Source organism: Dromiciops gliroides, chromosome 4 (genome assembly GCF_019393635.1).
Source record: "Dromiciops gliroides isolate mDroGli1 chromosome 4, mDroGli1.pri, whole genome shotgun sequence".
Taxonomy (NCBI): domain Eukaryota; kingdom Metazoa; phylum Chordata; class Mammalia; order Microbiotheria; family Microbiotheriidae; genus Dromiciops; species Dromiciops gliroides.
Window position 1 is genome coordinate 424,055,379 of NC_057864.1, and position 21,530 is coordinate 424,076,908.

The following is a 21,530-nucleotide window of genomic DNA, read 5'->3' on the forward strand; positions in this document are numbered from 1 at the left end:
TCAAGAAGGATGAGGACTGGGTAAAAGCTATGATATTTGGCAATTAAGAGGCAGTAGTGGGGTAGCTAGGTGATATAGTGGATAGAGCAACAGCCCTGGATTCAGGAGGACCTGAGTTCAAATCCGGCCTCAGACCCTTTACACTTACTAGCTGTGTGACCCTGGGCAAGTCACTTAAGCCCAATTGCCTCAAGAAAAAATAAGAGACAGTAGTAACTTTGGACGGAATAGTTTCAGTGGAATGATGAGGCCAGAAGCTAGACTTCTGAGAGTTGAGACTGAGAGAAAAGGAAATCGAGGCATCTATTATGGATGGCATTCTTAAGGAGTTTAGCCATGAAAGGGAGAAGAGACATGGAATGATAGATGAATAACATGAGGCATTTTTATAAGAATTGGGGAGACATGGGTAGTAAGCAACAGAGAAATAGCCAGTAGACTAGAAGAAATTGAAGTTAGTGAGATAATAGGGGGAACAATCTGTTAAGATAATAAGATTAGAATGAGATCATTTTTGTATGTAGAAGCATTTACCTTAACAAAATGTGCTACTTCTTCATGTAAGACAGGGGTGAAGAAAGAGATTGTGTGAGAAAGCATCGTATTGATGTGAAATGAGAAGGAAGAGGAGGAAAAAAGAGGGAGTTCTCAATGAATGGCCTCAATGTTTTCAATAAAATATGACCAAAGTTCTAAGCTGATAGGGTGGAGGAAGGGAGGGGGAACCATGAGATGGTTGATTAGAAATGAAAAAAAAATTAGAAAAGGTACTATGAAGAGTAGGATAGTGAACTGATTAGTGAGTTGTAAGATGATTGCCTTGCCATAGTGAGGGCCCACCTGAGATCATATAACATAAATTTGTAGTAGACCCAGTCAGCACAACTTCATGGATTTTCTCCATCTTAATTCAATAGCAAATGAGTAGTAGGAAAGGCAGTAGATATTTAGAGTAGCCTAAGACCGAGGCTAGGCAGGGCTAAATTGGTTAAAAGGGGACAAGGGCATAAAGACAAGAGGACAGAATACAGTTAAATTGGTTCCCCAAGAGATCATGGTGGGAAAGAAAGGAGAGTCTAGTCAGTGCAGGGATAATGATGTCCTGAAAAGGAACAATGGGACGAAGGCATTGAAGGTCACAATGAGGACAAAGAACAAGATTAGGAGTAGCAAGGCAGAGGAAGGGGTAGAATGACAAGAGGTTATGATCAGGTAAAATTATTTTAGAATTTATGAATATGGAAGAGGAACAGTTTCTAGTGATGACAGGATCAAGAGTATTCCCCCAAACAACTTGTCTGCCCATAAATTATTCCTTGTTTGTACTACATGGACTGATCACCTTCTTTTCTGTCTATAAACATCCTTGAAGATATCTTTGTGCCATTTTAAGTGATAATCTGAATTGGCAATATGCTGGAACCTCTACAAGTCTCTTCATATTATAGCAGAATCACTAATATTGATAGATTTTTAAGGGGATTAATTCAGCTTTCTTTAGTTTCAACTAGATGTTTTGGAAGAATAAGAATTCCCTAAACAGGACAGTTCTTGAAATAAATAATCTCAGAAAAATGACCACATTAGAATCAATATTCATGTTATGTGTTACAAAGAATTTGAGGATTATTCTTTAAATATTATTAAACATGATAAATAATAAAGGAGGAACATAAGCACCAAGAAGCTAATAGTTTCTTCTGTTTATTTTTGCCTACAGGAGTTCACGTATTTGGACTTTGTTCTACTGCTCTTATCACTGATATCATACAACTGTCAACAGGGTATCAAGCACCATATTTTCTGACTGTATGCAAGCCAAACTACACATCTCTGAATGTCTCATGCAAAGAAAATTCCTACATTGTAGAAGATATCTGCTCAGGATCTGACCTCACAGTCATTAACAGTGGAAGGTTAGAGACTTTGAGATTTAAAGAGGAGCCGTATGTCTAAGTTTAAAGTTTTATTTCAAACTAATTTTATAGGTAATTTTTAGTGTATTGCTTTGTATTTCTTTCACTCAGACATTCCAGTAGTCATTGAATTACAAGGACTCAGCAATCAAAGAGCACATAGTCGTCGCAATTTCTGGTGGTTCATTCCCAGTCTGGGTTTTTTTCAGTGTTCCTCTTCCAAGGTTTGATTTAGTTGATATTATTTGCCTAGTTGGGATAATTTACAATCAATGGAAGCTCATAGTCAATTGATATCTAGAATGGATCCAGGAAGGTCTATGCTTCACATGCCCCTCCATGATAGAGTTGTATCTTGTAAGGCAAACCTATCTACTTTGGGAGGAGAATGTATGTCTATGGAGCTTTGTAAATTATACAACTTTGATATTGCATGAATTGTGTCCGTCACAAATATGTAAAGTCAAGAGGAAAACATCTTCATGGGCTACTTAGTATTTTACAGTCCCACTAGAAGATATCTAGGTAGTAAAACTTAATGATGCTCATTTTTTGATATTTATGTGACATAAGCAGTTATTTGCCCTTGGTGACTATTTCACAGAATCATAGAATTTCTGAGCTGGAAGATTCCTCAGTGAACATTTAATGCAACCCATAACTAAAAAGAATTCCCTCTACATCAGCAAAACTTTAATTGAAGACATCTAGTTAAAGGGAAATCTACTACCCACCTACATGGCCCATTCCACTTGGGGATACCTCAAGTTGTTTGCAAGACTGTTTTGTTTTTAACTTTTTAAAAATTCTCTGAAGGCTATCCTTGCTGGTACCACTAAGGAATAATCTCTCTGTCATTTTTCTCTAACTGAACTTATAATGTGTTTGTGTTTATGAGCTTCTATTGGCTAAAGACTCATTTTCAAAATCTGAAGAAGCCCATGTCTCCTTTTTTGTTGTTTCCCAACTTTTAAGCTATTTTCTCTAAATTCTCTAAACATATTTTAGGACCATATTTCTTTTTTATCGAACCATGGTCCCATAAACTTCTATTTGCTGTTATTTCTTTAGACTTTTATGATGTTTTTGTCCCTGAGGTAGGCTAGTGGACCACTAGGGTGAAGTCTGGCAACTCATCTCTTCTCTTAAAAGTTGGGAATGTGTTTGTTTTTTACATGTGTTCTTTTTTCTAAAGTTTTTGGAAGGAAATTCTGTTGCTATCTAATAACTTCTAGAATCATGTTCAAGATTCTTGAGTAGGACCTCTGGAACTTAAATAACATTACTGATTTTCAGATTTATTCTGATGTAATTGTTAATGACCTTCGTTTTACATTCATCTTGTTTCAGAAGTTTTGCTATTTCTGGCATCTCATCCACGAATTCCCCCTAGAGCAATAAATAGGAGCTCACTGAGTTTACTAGTTCCTCTGCTGATAACAAAGTATTTTATTTCCTCCTCTAAACTTAATGTTTCAAAGACTTTCCTTCATCAACCATTTAATTCAAAGACATTTCATTATTTATGTTCAAGTTCTGAATGATTTTCTCTCTCCTCCTTGACTAATCATTTTATGCCATTTTCATCTCCAAGGCCATCATTATCTCTCATACTTCTCTGTTCTTATAAAATCAAGTGCATAGTTATTGTTCTCTTCAGAAAATTTATTTTAAAATATTTTTAGTGATTCACATATTTCTGCTCAGCTAATCATTCTGAGGGGTAAATTTGTTTCCAAAATCTGTATGTTCTGTTAGAACCCTCCATCTTCCCCACTCTTCATTTTAGCATCTTCTGGGATGGGGATAAGGATGAGAAGGAGGGACCTAAATGTTTTTTTCTTATTCTGGTTCCAGAGATTTTCTTCCAATTCTCTTTGTAGAGCTAACATGTCAAACACAGGTTAGGGCACCAGACAATTTTATTGAAAAAAGGATATCCAATAATGAAAAAGAATAGTCAAGAGGAAGGGGAACAGGGAATGCTGGTCCATTTAATAAATGTTTGTTGACTGAGTGACTACTGGCTAGAATAGTCCATTGGTTATATCATAGCTAATACTAAACTTCTGGTGGCAAAGGCAGGACACAGCTTTCTTGTTTAGATCCCTGTGCGGAGGGCAACTAACCAGATGACTCCTCCCCTGATGAGAGATGCAAGGAGGTAATGAGGGAGGGGAGCAAGTAATGTCTTTGAAGGGGTAATCTCACTGAACTTTCAAAACCACAGTGGCTCGTGCTTGTTCCTGGCACCACTGTAGTCCTCAAATGATCTCTGAACAAAATATTTGGTGGGGAGGAGAAAGCCTGAGCACCAGAACTTCCCCATATGTTCCCAAGATGGCAGGCAGGCCATAAATTTGAACTAATTTCTTATACTCCCCACACCACCTCAGTTTCTGTGAACACTTGTAAAAGCCACCACATTTGACCCTAGAAATCAGAAGGATTTTTGAGAGACACTTTAGATCTCCATGACTGGGGCAGGGGAAGAGGGAAAATATGCAGAATTCAATGCAGGGTTACACTTAAAAACAACTATCATGCCTCCCTGGGTCTTTTCTTCCTCAATTCCCCGAGTCATTCATCTTATGGTTTCCAGGACCTTCGCTGATCTGATTGACCTCCTCTGGACCCTATCCAGATTATCAATGTCTTTCTTAAATGCTTCCACCCAAAACTGAATTCAGTAAATCTTGGTGTGGTCTGAACAGGAAAGAATACAGAGAGACCATCACCTCTGTACACCAGGAAACCACAACTCTCAATGCAAAAACACATTGACTTTTTTTTAGCTGCCACATCACACTTGTGATGTCACATCATATTAAGGGCTTAGTCCACTAAGATCCTCAAATCTCTTCAGGTTATCTGCAGAGGAGAAGAGTTCAGTAGCCTGGAGATTCAAAGGCTACAGTTGAATAAATCCAGGAGAACTTCAGGGCTTCAGGATCATATCTTGGGAAACTGTGCACTAAAAATCTTTGGTGATACCAAATAAATACTATTGTCAGTAAGATTAAGATTTTTAGAAAGTAAAATCAAATAAAATTTCAAAGACAATGTTGAAATAAAAGCAATAGCTAGTAACAGATGTCTTAGTTTTTTTCATCCAGTGAATTTTAATGGTAAAAGAATACAATTTATGCTAAAAGTTATACAAACAATATGGATACCGATAGTATAAATATTATACATATCTTCTATATGGTAAGTGCTTACTTGTGGGAAAGGACTAGATATGCTAGTTTCCATCAAGATGTACATACTTGTTTTTAAAACTTGTGCCCATTCCACGGATCTTTGCTCTTTCTGTTTCATTTAATGTCATTCTCTCAATCCCCTTAAAGGCTTGCTCATATTACATAAGAATCTCTATTATCATCCCTGAGAGTCAAGAAAAGGTTTTCATAATTTCATGATCCATCTAGTCTTTTTAAATCCAATTAAAAAAAACCTTTTTCTCTGGCCACCCCTTTTTCTTAATTTTTCTTTAAAATCTTTCCTTATATTTAAATGTCCAAGAGTCCTGAGATGACAATTACTGATAAACATGATAATAATATTCAACTTTCTTATGATGATAAATTTGGGGTGATATCTGGAAAATAAAATACTGGTACTTATATCTTTAATTATAAGGGGGAAAGTACTTCAACTTTATAGAAAAAAATCATAAATTTAGATGCATTGGAGGATATGGTATAAAAACCACTTTTAAAAACTTATATAAAGCAAAAATAATTGTGATACATTCTCAGTGTCCTAAGTTTGTTTTCCAATTGTTAAGTAATGTAAATATATACCACAAACATTTCTCAATCAACATTAATTACTTGACTGGCACTTCCAAATTCTCTATAACAAGAAAAGAAAATCACAATTTCTCTTTCAAAGCAAAGGTGATCATCAACATTTATTCTTATCATCATAATTTTATTCTCTCACTAGAAAAAAGAATTGAAATTAAAGTTATTGATTATTTGCTTATGGCTTTTAAGACTAGCTTTCAGCACCCTGTGTCTTATAAGAAAAATACAAACTGTACACTTGAATTAAAGGGCATAATTTAACTGTCTTTCTTTGGCAGAAAGTCATTCCCTTCTCAACATGCCACCCTAGCAGCCTTTGCAGCTGTGTACATTTCAGTAAGTAATGATGTCATTTTTTTACTATGTGCACTATAGAAAAGTGAGAGGAATGTTCACTTTGTTACAAGGGATTTATTACATTTTCAGCCATGAAAGAAAGGCAGAGGGAATGTTTGGCAGTGTTAATGGATTAATGCTAGATCACCAATGCCATGAAATGTCAAGCCTTTGAAACATTTTCTGTTACTATGAAAGATAGTGATGAAATATTTATTCTACATACATAACAGTAATGTTTCCTTTAATATACATTTAAAGCTGATTTCTATTTCATGGCTTAGTCTATGTGTTGAATAACACATAATGTGTTTTTTAAAAACCTATAATTTCGTTTCATTATGCTTTGCAATAGAGAGATAACAAGGTATTATGAAAAGAGAGCTAGGCTTGAAGGCAAGAAGAATTGGATTCAAATGGTGCCTTTGATACATATTGGCCGTGTGACCCTGGGCATTTAACTTTTCATTCCTCTAATCTAGGTGATGCTTCAAAACTATTAAGTTGCAGTGAAGGTACAAACCTGCTTTGGTAGAGGAATTTTCCTCACCAATGAAATCACAGCTTCCATCCCTAACCCTTTGTTATGTAGTATGCAATATTCTCTACAATGTCTATGTGATTTGATATTGCTATAAATAAAATAAAAGCTATATAATAACCTATGTGAGGGCAACTAGGTGGCACAGTGTATAGCATGCTGGGCCCAGAATCAGGAAGATCTGAGTTTGAATTTAGCCTCAGACACTTACTAGCTATATGATCCTGGGCAAGTCCCTTAATTCTATTTGTCATAGCTTTCTCATCTATAAAATGAACTAGAGAATGAAATAGCAAACCACTCCAGTATCTTTGCTAAGAAAACCCCAAATGAAGTCACAAAGAGTTACACACAACTGATCAACAAAATAACCTATATAATTAACATATGAGTAGCAAATAATATGAAGTATTATCAAAAGACTGCATAGTAAAGTAGTGACTGAAACCATTTTTTAATTGCATGGCACCTGTCACCAGCATAATAATAATAATAGTAATAGTAATAGTAATAGTAATAGTAATAGTAATAGTAATAGTAATAGTAATAGTAATAGTAATAGTAATAGTAATAGTAATAGTAATAGTAATAGTAATAGTAATAGTAATAGTAATAGTAATAGTAATAGTGATAGTGATAGTGATAGTGATAGTGATAGTGATAGTGATAATTCTAGTTAAATAGGATAAATGACACTATTTTCTTTCTCTTGGAATTCATTATATGACATTTTATAGCATGAAAACCATTTTATATTCATGATCCTATTTAAGCCCCCATCCCTGTAAGATAGTTACTGTAAAAGTAATTATTCATAGCATTAATTACCTTAAGTGATGTTTTACAGAGGAGGAAACTAGGGCTAAGCAATTCAATAATTTGTACTAGGTAGCTCCTAAACAACAGAGACAAGATTTAGACCCAGATCTTCCTGACTTCAACTCCAGTGCTCTATCCAATATGACAACTGTCTCAACTCTAGAGACAACTACCTCTATTCTCTTTTTCATAGTGCCTTCTCCAGATGCTGAAAATAGTTACAATGGTGTCACAAGTAACAATTTTGGTTTCTGACTTTGAAACAATATTTCTAAAATCGAATCAAATCACCATGCTCATTAAGCTGAATCCAATTACTTTTTCTCCTTTAAGATGTACTTCAATTCTACATTAACGGATTCTTCTAAGCTCCTGAAACCTCTTCTGGTGTTTGCATTTATCATCTGTGGCATCATCTGTGGCCTAACACGAATAACACAGTATAAGAACCACCCGGTTGATGTCTATTGTGGCTTTTTAATAGGAGGAGGAATTGCTCTCTACTTGGTAAATATTATATGGTACATCTATGGTGCTTAATAAATGCTTCTTCTATCTATTTACATCTACTAATAGAATTCTTGCCAAAAATAAGGAAAATATAAGGTAGTTTCAACAGTACTCATTTACTGATGATTTATGATTTGATTGAATTTTGAAGATTGTAAAAGTCCTAGGTTGTGTCTTCTTGTTCCACAGTCACTTTACAGAAATACTCCAACCATAACTTCAAAATCAATCTATCAGCTAGAGTTCATTCACAGAGTAAAATTATGGGCAAATATCCAGGAGTAGCTATTGCTTCAATAACATGTAAGTGGATATATACAATACAGTGAGACAGATCATCAGCCCAGCCAAAATTTATCATTCCAGGTTTCTGTAATGATTGTGCCATTGACCATGTAGACATACCATCTATTAATTTGACAGAAAGATACCATATTAATTCATGCAATTTCTCTGGGTTTTGTACATATTTTACCGCCATGATTGGGTAGTAGGGAGGTGCAAATTTTGTAAAAATCTTAGCCTGGGAGTTTCTCAGTTATGTTCTTAGAAATGTGAGCTAGCACCTGCTCAGCCTTGAGTACTTGGGATACTGAGGGTGAATACGACCTTCTGATAGAGACAGATGTAAGATTAAATAAAATTTCAGCTAATCAAAAGGATTTCTAGAGTCAACTTTTCCAAATATAAATTATCTACAAGTTCTCAATATCAGTAATAATTGTCTGACAGTTCTGCTGCCCAGAATATATTTCTCTTTCCTTGAGAAATATAGTTTAATAATACCTAGTATGTATATAGTGCTTTAAGCAAAGCTCTTTAGAGAGATTTTCTTGTTTGATTCTCACAGCCCTGGGAGATAGATTCTATTAGGATCTGCATTTCTTAGACTAGGAAACTGAGGCAGACAAAGATTAAGTGCCATGATCAGAGACACACAGTTAGGAAATATGACTGGGTTTGATTTTTTTCAAGTTTTTTCATGACTTAGGAGACCTTTCTTGAAATCTAGCATGCTATATAACCCAGTCTAGCATTGTACCACCCAGCTGCCTTCAAGAAAAAAAAAAGAATTCAGAAAAATAAATTGCATTTGATTCCAATTGTGATCTTTCACCATTAGTATGACTGTTTTTTAATTGTAAAGACATATAGGGCTTATGGCTATCACTCTACTTTTATAGACTTCTGGACCAGCCAAATTGAGAAACTCCCTCTAACAATGCTGGTCAGCACCTTAGTAAATTTTAGTCTTAGAGAGCTACCTGAGACAATGAAAGGCTAAAGACTTTCCTGGTATCATATAGAAGTGTGACTTGAATACACATGCAAATTTACATTAAAACATGTACATACATAGATGTATGTTTACATTAAAACAAGAACCACCAGAAAAAAAAATATGTGGATAGGCCACAACCAATGAAGGTATATTAACATTTGGGTACAATTTAGAGATGTCAATTAAAAAAAAATTTACCTAAAATATAGCTTCTTAAAAGGGATCTTTTTTTTTAATTTATATGACTGTAATTCAATATATTTAGTTTTCTTTGAAATTCTATATATTTTATTTTATGCATTTAAAAATGTTATTCTGGAAGGGATCTGTGGGCTTCAACCAGACTGCCAAAGAGGACCATGATATAGACACACAAAAATAAATTTAAGATACTGTAATCTAGAGTGATAGATGTCAAATTTTCAAAGATTCTTAAGTATATTTCTATAACCTAAATTGTCCCTCCACACATATTTCAAGCCTATGTGTACAACCCCTCCCAAGTCTTGAAGGACATAGTTTTGCTTTGATTCATTTTATTTCATCTATATGTATAGATAAGGTAGCTTAATTTGAAGATCATTTGGTTGGAAGATTTCAGTATCAACATCTAACAAGCTATTATTTACCAAAGACATTAATATTAGATTAATTATTATTAATATTAATAATTATTAATATTAGAGTTATAACCTACCCCACATCTAAGAAAATATATTTCATTTCCAACACAATACTATACTTAGAAGTCCTCTTTATTTCCAATAAAGAATCTTTTTTTAAAAAATTAACCAATCAGTAAAAATTTATTAAGGGCCTACTATGTGTCATGCACTGTGCTAAACACTACAAATTCAAAAGGAGGCAAACTGGAGTCTCTGTCTTCAAGGAATTTATAATCAAAATAGCAAAATTTCTTAAGCTGTCTATAAGATGACCTTTGCCTTTTATTGTCTATCATATTTGTTTGGGTCTTATAAAATAATAAAGGGTTTTTTCCCCAATTGTACAAGTTTAACTCTGTGTGCCAGAACATTTATTTTTGTTTGACCATTCTTTAGTACTTTGAGCAATGTCAATGAATGGAACCTTCCCCTTTGAAACATAAATAATTTAAAATGAAATGTCAGCCACAAGAGTAAGGCAGATCTTAAAGCAATAGCTTTCATAAAAATATAAAAGAATAATTTGAGAAAATGGTTATGGTCCATGATAAATGGAGCCAAGATTAGAGTATAACGAAGGTAAGCAGCTGAACTGGATTGGCCTTGAAGACTGATTTCATGCCCCCTAAGTGAGAAACCCATTCCCCCAAGTTTACCAGGAATAGAAATTCTGGCCCATGAGTTTCAATGTTATAGATAAAACTTTTCCCCTTCATCTCCCTGCCTCCAGTGCTGTCTTTATGCCTGATGTACGTTTGCATTAACTTAGCTCTGGTTGGTTTGTTATTAGTCTTCTCTCATTTTGTATTTCTTTGAGTTCAAAGTCCTTCAAGCCTGGTCCATTCCAACCTTTCCAGTCATTTTATACCTTATTCATTCCCTGTTCCTCATGTATGGCACTCACTCCACCTCCCCAAACCATGCATGTTCACTGGTTCTTCCCAATGCTTGCCACATTCTCCCTCGTCATCTTCACCTTTCGACTTCCTAGCTTCCTTCAAGTCCAAGCTAAAATCCTACTTTCTACAAGAAGCCTTTCCTTGATGACAGAGTAGTTAGAGTGGTAGGCCTGGAGTCAGGAAGACCTGAATTTAAATCTGACCTTGAATGCTTACTAGTTGTATAATCTTGGGAAAGTAATATATTTAATCTCTGTTTTGCCTCAGTTCCTACAGCATCTACTTTCCAGGCTTGTTGTGAGGATGAAGTGAGATATTATTTGTTATGTGTCTGGTACATAGTAGGCACTAGGAAATTGTTAGGTATTATTATTATCCCCCTAAATGCCCCTCTGTTGATTTTCTCCAATTTATTATATACATATACATATATATACATATGTATACACATATACACACATACATCTATATATATCCTATACATATATATCATATACATATACACATCATATACATATATATACATATCATATACACACATGTGTATATATATGTATGTATGTATATATATATATATCTTCTACTACATAGTTATGTGCATGTTCTCTCCCTAATTAGATTATAATCTCCTTAAGAGCAGGAATTATTTTGTTTGGGGTTTTTTTTGTATCTTCATCATTTAGTATAGTGCCCAGTACATAGTAGCAATTTAGTAAATGCTTATTGACCAACTTACTAACTGCATTCCTATTACATCAGCTTTATGATTCCTCACTTAGGCAATGTCTTAGGGGACCTGATAATTTTCTTTGAACTAATTGATGAATTGAATATTAAAAGTTTAAGTGAATAAACTTAATAGAGCAAAAGAACCTCATGAATTACTGATTTAAAAAGTGAGAAACTATCCTTTCACAATTATACTATATAAATGGGGAATGAATCCTGGTCAAACCAAAATTTTTTTAAAGATTCAACTATTGATTGTCACAAGATCATAGATCTTTATGTACAAAGGACCTCAAAGGTCATTAAATCAATCTATCATATAACAAGTAAGTAAATGGAAGTGGCATGGAGGGATTAAGTAACTTGCCTATGGTCATAAAGGCAGAATTTGAAAGAAATTACCTCATTTCAGGACCAGTTTGCTTTTGACCATACCATATTTCATTTATGACATCCGAGTCCTGCTTTTCCCCTAGAACTAAGTTGGTCTTGAGGCCCAGACAAACTGAATAATAATAGAATGGTTTAGTCATTTTCCTTTTGGTATCTAAAGAAAAATAGTATCTCAGAAAAGGAAAATAAAACTCAACTATTGTGACATTTGCTGATTTCTTGGGCGCCCTGTGTGATCTAAGTTTAAAAATTCTGAACAAATCATCTCTTGGTGGGAATAGTTATGTGAACTGGATGCCAAGCAAGTAATGTTAAAATTATGTATTTTAGCTCTTTGTCCCCAGAACACCTAGTTCAGTTCTGTGCACATAATATGCACTCAATAAATGTTGCTATGTGTCATTAAATGTTGCTATGTGTAATTTAAAATGCCAAATCAATCAACTGGGGGGGGGCACTTTTAAAGCAATTATTTTGGGCCAGGTCCTGTGAAAGTACTGGGGAAATAAGAGCTAAACTCAGGATTTTGAAGCCAAATAGATCAGATTTTTTGGTAATGATCCATTTTACTTCCAAAATCTCTTCTTCATTATAAGATTATAGTTGTGAGGTGAATGTCCAGAAAATTATTCGCATTTGAAGAGCAATTGGGCAAAATACCTCCCTCAATTCAATTCAAGAAGTTGTTAAATGGGGGAGGGGGCAGCTTGGTGGTGCAGTAGATAAAGCACCATCCCTGGATTCAGGAGGACCTGAGTTCAAATGTGACCTCAGACACTTGACACTTACTAGCTATGTGACCCTGGGCAAGTCACTTAACCCTCACTGCTCTGCAAAAAAAAAAAATTACTAAAGATGTTCGTAAATGTTTACTAAGTTGGACAAAGCCAAGAGTCAGTGAGGAGAGCAGGGAAGAAGAGAGAGTAAAAGCGAGGATGAGGTATACATTCTCATGAGGAGGTATATCTTGTGAGAGTGCATAGAAATGGAATACAGAATGTTGAATTCAAAGCAGTAACTGGTAGGTCAGGTAGTCTAGAGAAAGCTAAGACATAAATAACATTTTAGTGTTTACCAATTACTTGATATATATTATTTCATGTGATCCTCCTAACAATCCTGTCAATGTATGTTATTATTAACCTCATTTTACAAATGAAGAATCTGAGGCATAGACCAAGTAAATGACTTGCTTAGGAGGACAAGGCTAGGAAGTATCTAAGACAAGATTGAAACTTTGGTCTTCTCCACTGCAAAGACATTTTATAGAGTAAGCCAACTAGCTATGTAGAATGTCTGAAAAGGAGAAATGTGAGGCTCAAAAGTCAACTTAGAGGCAGATTGTGCAGGGGCTTTAAATTCCGGGCTAAGGAGTTGGTATTTTGCCCCTGAGGCTATAAGGAGCCTCTAAAGGTCTTAGAGTGAGGTAATAACATGGTCAAATTTATCCCTTAGGAAGATTATTTTGGTAGTTGTATAAAGAAATAAAGAATGGACTGGAGAAGGGAGGGACAGGCTGAGCAGAGAAACAAATTAGAAAAATAGTATTTTAGATAGGAAAACATTGTGCATACTGCTTCCCACCCCCCATATATAACTTTCCCATGCCTGGAATTTGTTGCTTTCTCACATCCAATTCATGAATCTAATTTCCTACAAATATCAGTTCCAATGCCACCTCCTGCATTGGTGTGGGGAGAGCTTTCCTGATTCCCCCAGCTACTAGCCCTTCCCCCACAAACATTACTATATTTCATCTATTTTATATATGCATGTAATAAAAGTAGTAGTAATAGCTAGCATTTATATAGTGTGATATATATCATTTTTGTGTATATGTATATATTTGTTTATAGGGTTTAGAAAATTATATATATATGTATATATATATATATATTCCTCATTTACATATAATACATGTTGTCTCCTCTAATCAATTGCAAATTTCTTGAGGGTCAGGATGGTTTTATTTTTCTTCGTATTCACAGAGCATAGCTGAATAATATCTGGCAGTCTGTGTATGTGTGTATGTATATATTTGTATATGTGTATATGATATATATCAAAGCTTCTTAGGGTTGCAAAAAAATTGGCAACATTTAAAGGTTATGTATACCTACCTGAAAATACCTACATACCTGGGGTTGCATAAAAATTTCTCAGGGGAAGAGGGGTTGCAAAGTGGGAAAAGTTTAAGAAGCCCTGAGAGAGAGAGAGAGAGAGAGAGAGAGAGAGAGAGAGAGAGAGAGAGAGAGAGAGAGAGAGAGTAGTAGGTGCTTTATAAAGTTTTAATGATTATTTTTCAGAAAAGAGAAAGAACATTAATAATAAAATACTGCATATTTCTAAAAGAATAGATGAGAAACATATCAACTTATTTATGATACTTACTTGACAACAAATTTGCCTTAGTTTTGACAGTAGCAGTATTTGTCCTTGAAGTACCACAGAAAATATAGATCTTGTCTATTTACTTTAGTAGGAATAATACAGTATCTAAAATAATTTTATTTTTATCCTGCCTGACTGGTTATTTTGTTTTGACATTAGGGATTGTATGCTGTGGGGAACTTTCTGCCAAGTGAAGAGAGTATGTTTCAGCACAGAGATGCCCTCAGATCTCTGACTGACCTCAACCAAGACCCCAGCCGAGCCTTATCTGGTAAAAATGGTAGTAGCAGTGATGGGATTGCTCATACCGAAGCAATCCTGAACCGAAACCCAAGAGATGCAAGTTCACTGACAAACCTCAAAAGGGCAAATGCCGATGTGGAAATCATCACCCCACGAAGTCCCATGGGGAAGGAGAATATGGTCACATTCAGCAACACACTACCCAGGGCCAACACCCCATCAGTCGAAGATCCTGTGAGAAGAAACGCAACAATTCATGCCTCCATGGATTCTGCCCGATCAAAGCAACTTCTCACCCAATGGAAGAGCAAGAATGAAAGTCGAAAATTATCCTTACAAGTCTTAGAGCCTGAGCCTGGCCAGTCCCCACCAAGATCCATAGAAATGAGGTCAAGCTCTGAACCATCAAGAGTAGGGGTTAATGGAGACCACCATGGGCCTGGAAATCAGTATCTGAAAATCCAACCTGGAAATGTCCCAGTATGCAACAATAGTATGCCTGGTGGACCAAGGGTGTCTATTCAGTCTCGACCAGGTTCATCACAGCTGGTACATATTCCTGAGGAGACCCAAGAGAACATAAACACCTCTCCAAAAACTAGCTCTGCTAGAGCCAAGTGGCTGAAAGCTGCAGAGAAGAGTGTTGCTTGTAGTCGGAGCAATAGCCAACCCCGGATTATGCAGGTCATTGCCATGTCAAAGCAACAAGGAGTACTACAGAGTAGTCCAAAGAACACCGAAGGTAGCACAGTTACCTGCACTGGGTCTATCCGTTACAAAACCTTGACAGATCATGAACCTGGTGGGATTGTGAGAGTTGAAGCACATCCTGAAAATAATCGACCAATCATCCAGATCCCATCCTCAGAAGGTGAAGGGAGTGGATCTTGGAAATGGAAAGCCCCTGAAAAAGGTAGTCTTCGCCAAACCTATGAGCTCAATGACCTCAATAGAGACTCTGAGAGCTGTGAGTCCCTAAAAGACAGTTTTGGGTCTGGAGATCGTAAGAGAAGCAACATTGACAGCAATGAGCACCATCATCATGGAATCACAACTATCCGAGTGACTCCTGTAGAAGGAAGTGAAATTGGCTCAGAGACATTGTCCATCTCCTCAAGCCGTGACTCCACATTGAGGAGAAAAGGTAACATCATCTTAATTCCTGAAAGAAGCAACAGCCCAGAAAATACTCGGAATATCTTCTATAAGGGAACCTCCCCAACACGAGCTTACAAAGACTGAACAATGACCATGGCTGTGGGCAAGTCCACCCCAAGAAAGATCACATGTCAATATCACTAGTGTTCTATATGTATTTTTTTGAGCTGGTACAAAAAAAAATAAAAAAAAAAAAACAAAAACTGCTCACTATGCCAAGTCATTCATCATCAGCCCACCTGTTGATAATGGGCAAGGAACTATCATTTGCATGGGCTTTTGTATTTCTTTTGAGGGGGGAGGGAACAAAGCACAATGCAAGAACCTAACCAATGTGAAGCATTTTCTTATATCGTGTTTCTCTAGACCCAGAAACATTGAGTAATAATTTTTAAAAAGACATTTTATTCTGTGAATGTGCCAACTTTGGGGGGCTTTAGATTTACACCTGGGATCAAGAATATATGTACATGTATATGTATATATAGAAATTAGATAGATGTATATTTCATTATATATTGACTTCACCTGTTCCTCACCCCACATTTGATACCAGGTGGTGCTGTTCTAATGTTAACATATTTGAACATTTAAACTCTTATTGATCTGTGACATGTTGGTGTGCAGTTCCTTGTAGAGAAGTACTGCTTTATGATGAGGATGCTAGGTGCATTGTCGTAGAATAGGAAATCCTCCTTGCTTCCTTGTAGTGGCTCTGTCACATTAAATGGTCAAGAAGGTCATGTGTAACTTTCTTTGACCTTGTGCTTTCTGCAAAAGCCCTTGGTGGCATTTCACTGAGATGTCATGACCAACCCTTCTTCTGAACAGTTTCATTGCTGCTAAATTTCATCTAAATACAGGTGCTACTAATGAAGACCCTGCTTCTTAGTGGGTAAACTTGTATGATTGTTTTCAACATTTTCTCCCACAGTTTTCTTTAAGGGACACAATCCTCTTTGACATCCCCATGCCTTCCCCCTCTTGTCTTTCAGTTTTATGGTTCTTTTCATGATTTCTTCTAAAAACTGGAGCATTATCAATACTATCCTGAACAAGATATGCTACTATATTCTTAGAAACTAAGGTAACCAAACCCAAACTTGGCCCTTAGTAGTTGCCAACAACTGAAATAGTAATGGTTCAAGACAACTCTTAGAAGTAATTATCCTACCTGCTTTGCTTGGCATCTAGTCCACATAGCTTTCCCCACTAAAATGAAAGTTAATTCCAAATTCTTTGATTTAGAACATACTGGGATTCTACAAGAAACTAGTTTATGCCACAATAATTGATTTTTGTATTTCTTCTTTGTAATAAATTTTTTCCTTACACTCCAAAAGGTCAGGATCTGAGAAAAGGGAAATGAATTGGTAAATTAAATATAGTTGACAATGCTCCTTTAGATTGGTGTAAGACTCTTTGAGTGAACATAGCATATGTGGGAGCTGCTTGTAAAGGAAATGACCCATCAATGTCCCTTTTTCAACCATGAAGACATAAGCCTGCATCCTGGGGTATTAATCCCATCCACAGAGAAATATCTTAGAGAACTAAACTAATTTTTAAAATTTTCCAAATAAAAGAATTTACAAGTTTTTTAAAGTGTGAGTGACCATTTGGTTCTCAGTGTTTAATATCAAATGTTTTTTACTCACTTCCTAAGGATTCAAACACCCTGGTTTGGTGATGGTCTCTGGAAAAATGCCTATTGGCTTTGGCGTAGTTTAATGCCCTAATGAAGTGGGCAGGCAAGGTTTGTTTGTTTTAGGAGAATGACACGTTCAGTCATTAGCAGCCTCAAAAAGAGAAAGTGGGGGTGTAAGCTGAGAAACTTGTACACCCAGAGACAGTGATGCTATGGTAAAGGGGGCAGAATTGGAAAAAAATGGCAATAAAACAAAGACTAAACAAGGTCCCTTCTGATAATTTAATTCTCAGAGTGGGAGTGAAATGTTGCCTTCCTCCCTCCCCTCTCCCACACCACCCAGTTTCTGACAGCTTGGAAAAGGGTGGGAAGTGGGTTGGTTTTAGTACTCTGAAAAATAACTGCATTATTTCAGGTGCAGTATAATATTTCCTAAACTTTCCTATTTCTTAACAGAAGATTTTAAAGTACTTATGTAGTCATTGGAGAGGTTTTTTTCTTTAAATGAATATTGATATATTATTTTGTACTCAAAGTGCCAAAGGCTACAGTTTTTAATAATAATTTATCAAATTATATGACAGTATTAAAGAAATATAATAAGATATTCATTAGAATTCAGACCTCTGCATGTATATTTGATAAGATGTCTTTTGTATAAAATAAAATAACCTTTGTTTACATTCCACTGGGACCTTAATTTAAAAGATTCAAACCAACAGGTGGCATCTCTTCTCAGTGTTCGATTTGTCTTATTTACTGAAGGGAGTGGTTCTTCCTTCATTAGGTTGTGCTTTAATGAGAAAAAAAGTATTGAATAAAGAAAATTAATTATGTTTTTAAATGAAATATATATCTATATACATATAGTATTGTGTTTAATAAAATGTTATGCAATGTTTTCAAGACTGAAAAGAAGTTTGTAAATTGGTATAAATGTATTTTAAGTACAAATTGATGCTATTGTGAGTTTATTGTGCTACTATCATAGAAATAAATATTGAAATTCCTCACTGAAATGAAGTCATTTTATTTTAAATTCAAAACAGAGTATGTGACTAGCAACTGGGTAAGAGGATAAAAGTTGAATAAATCTTAAGCAACCCAGACAAATTATCATAGGACTAGAACTGAAAGAAACCTTAGAGACAGTCTAGTTATTTTACAGATCAGAAAACATGTCCACGCGATATACAATTTACCCAAGACAATACAAAGGTAAGAAACAGAGCTAAGATTTGAACTCAGGGCCCAGAGTCAAGTTTTCGGTTCTAGTCCTAGCTTTGCCTCTAAGAAGCTTTATAAATTTGAAGAAGCTACTTAATTTCATCTATCAAATGATGAAGCTGAAATAGATGATTCAAAAGTTTTCAAGTTCTATGAGTTTAGTAGGGGGAAAGCATGGATTTTTTTGGTTAGGGAATATAAATAGTAGAGATAAAAATTGATGGGCCGGGTTCCAGTGTGGATTTTTTGTTTGTTTTGGGTTTTGGTTTTTTTTGTTTTGTTTTGGTTTTTTGTAGGGCAATGAGGGTTAAGTGACTTGCCCAGGGTCACACAGCTAGTAAGTGTCAAGTGTCTAAGGCAGAATTTGAACTCAGGTCCTCCTGAATCCAGAGCTGGTGCTTTATCCACTCTGCCACCTAGCTGTCCCCCCACCCCCAGTGTGCATTTTTTAAAAGAGGAAAAAGATAGTGGTTACATTAAACAATGAACCAGCCAATTTCTATAAATCTCCATTGTCAGGAGCCTCCTTTGGTCACTGTAGCTATTGTACCAACTTGTCAGCAGTAAAGAAAAATTTCTTCTATATGCCAGTGACTTCTCCCCTTATAAGTACTCTTCTTATATGCTCCAGACTCTTGCGGTGCTGTTATAACAGCCTTTTGTTACCTTGGGGGACCTTAACAAAATAAAATTTTCACAAGCATAAATAATTTTATTAAAAGGAGGTATATACATATATATATGTGTGGTTTTATTTATGTTCATACATATGCATCACATGACTAGAATCAGGATGAATTTAATTTTACGATATTTTAGATTAACCTTAGATGGTAGTTGAAAAAGCATTGTATTGAGAATTGGAAGAGAACTCAGTGACCAACTGGTACAACCCTTCTCTGGAAATATATTCTCATTATACTATATCTCACAAGTGTTCATCTAACCTCTGCATAACGACTTCCTCTAGGGGGGAATCAATGACTCCTGAAGCGGTCAGTTTTATTTATGGTTAGTTCTAATCGTTCCGGAGTTTGTTATTGTTTTTTTGTTGTTGTTGCTGCTGTTTTCCTGAAATAAAGCCTAAATTTGTCTCTTTGCAGCTTCTACTTCTTGCTTGTCATTTGACCCTCTGATAAGCAAAGGACCACTAATTCCTTTTTCACTTGATGACTCTCCAGACACTTGAAAATAGTGATCATACCCCATCCCCCGAATCAATCAACAAGCATTTATTAATCACCTATGTTCCAGGTCTTGTGCTGACTGCTAATGATAAAAATACAAAAATAATATAATCCAGGCCCACGAAGAGCTTATGGGACTCTTTCTCTCCAATCTATGATCTAGGTTCAAATCTTAACTCTGCAATTTATTTCCTGTGTGCTATTGGGTAATTTTCTCACTCCGTTTAGGCCTCAGTTTCTTTTTATTTCAGTACTTCAAGGTTCCATGATTCAGTCAGTGAGGATTCTCCTCCCATCTATGCAAACCATCACCCCTCTATGACTTAGTTTTAGTAGATGGGTTTTGAAAGTTGCTGTGGCCAGATAACCTGGTCCCAAAATTTCTTCTATTCCTTGGATAACAGCTGGGCGATATCTCTTAGTAAGTTCATTATAAGTAGGACCATCTCATTCTTTGTACTCCTATTCCCAGAACCTAAAAAAGTGTACAGCATATAGTAGGCTCTTAATAAATGATTGATTGTTGATTGTTTGATTAATACTCACAGTGAGGTTTGCTGGACTTTGATGGAATTGGAGAAGAAGGGTTTCTTTAGTTTCCTCATCTATAACAAAAATAATGAAGATATTGGACTAGATTATCTCAAAATCTTTTCTAGGTAAAAAACAAAACAAAACAAAAAACAAAAAACCAAACAAAATCCTTGAGTACATCTTTGGATCTTATAAAAAAAAAACCTGTAAGTGCATCAAAAAAACATTTTCAAGGGGAATTTTAGTTCTAACACAAGCCCTAAATATCTATTCATTACAATATACATGCAAAAGGTGATAAAATTTCACCATACCTTTCCAAAAGGCCTAGTGGACCATTCAGGTGCCTACTCAAAAGTTCTAGAAGCCACAAGACCCTAAATCAGTCACACACTGGAAGCCATTTCCAAAGATGCATTGCTTCTTATGTAATGTCTTTAAGGGACTTAATATTTTTCCAATTAGTGGTAACCTCCTACCTGCCCACCCCACCATACCCTACCCTATCCCAACCACCCCCCCCCAAAAAAAAACCTGAAGGACCATAGACCTCACATGTAATAAGAAAAGTTTAAGTTCAGTTTTCTCCTCCCCTCCTTTCTCTAACCCTTAAGCAAGATCCACGAAGAAGATTTTTGGGAAGGAGGATCATTTATCACTTAAGATATCTTCATAGACATACTTATAGCCCATTGTCTGGATGTCCTGCCATGGCCTGGGGAAGTTAATTAATCAGCCAGTCAGTCAAAAAGCATGGATGTGATCCTAAAGGTAAAAGGGAGCTGCTGGAAATTACTATTTCGGGAGAATTCCTGAAGAAAAATGTCAAATGGGAATGGCCCCCTCAAGGTCTTCAGGAACATCTGACCCATGGTGGTACATGAAATGACAAGAGAGAAAAATCATTGATGTAACCCTCTCCCTGTAAGAAAGGGGTAAAAACTATCCTCAGATGACTCCTTGTAGGAAAAAAAAAAGAGTGACAGACATATTAAATGCTAACACTGCAAGAAACACAGCTGGGGATGAGTCTAAGGAAATAGGAAGTTGTTGTATAGTTGGAAAGAAAGCAATTCCTCCTTCTATATCCTAAATGAGAAGAATCCCTTAAGAAGAATTCTGAGTGGGAAACAGCCAGAAAAAATGGTGTCCAGAAGCTGCACTTGCTGTATAACTTTGGGTACACTGTACCATGCAGTGCTCCATTCATACCATTGATTTGTTAAATGAGTTTCATATT

At 35.7% G+C, this 21,530-nt stretch overlaps 1 protein-coding gene across 1 annotated transcript in view; it reads left to right on the plus strand.

Annotated features, from left to right (window-relative positions):
* Positions 1-19,647, plus strand: part of PLPPR4 (phospholipid phosphatase related 4) — a 69,726-nt gene extending 50,079 nt beyond the window's left edge. Inside the window, exons 4-7 of the mRNA XM_044002829.1 lie at positions 1,721-1,916; positions 6,007-6,064; positions 7,758-7,931; positions 14,453-19,647. Of these exons, the coding sequence (XP_043858764.1) occupies positions 1,721-1,916; positions 6,007-6,064; positions 7,758-7,931; positions 14,453-15,778 (1,754 nt within the window). The 3' untranslated portion in view covers positions 15,779-19,647. The remainder of the gene's footprint in view (positions 1-1,720; positions 1,917-6,006; positions 6,065-7,757; positions 7,932-14,452) is intronic.
* The last annotated feature ends 1,883 nt before the right edge of the window (positions 19,648-21,530 follow it).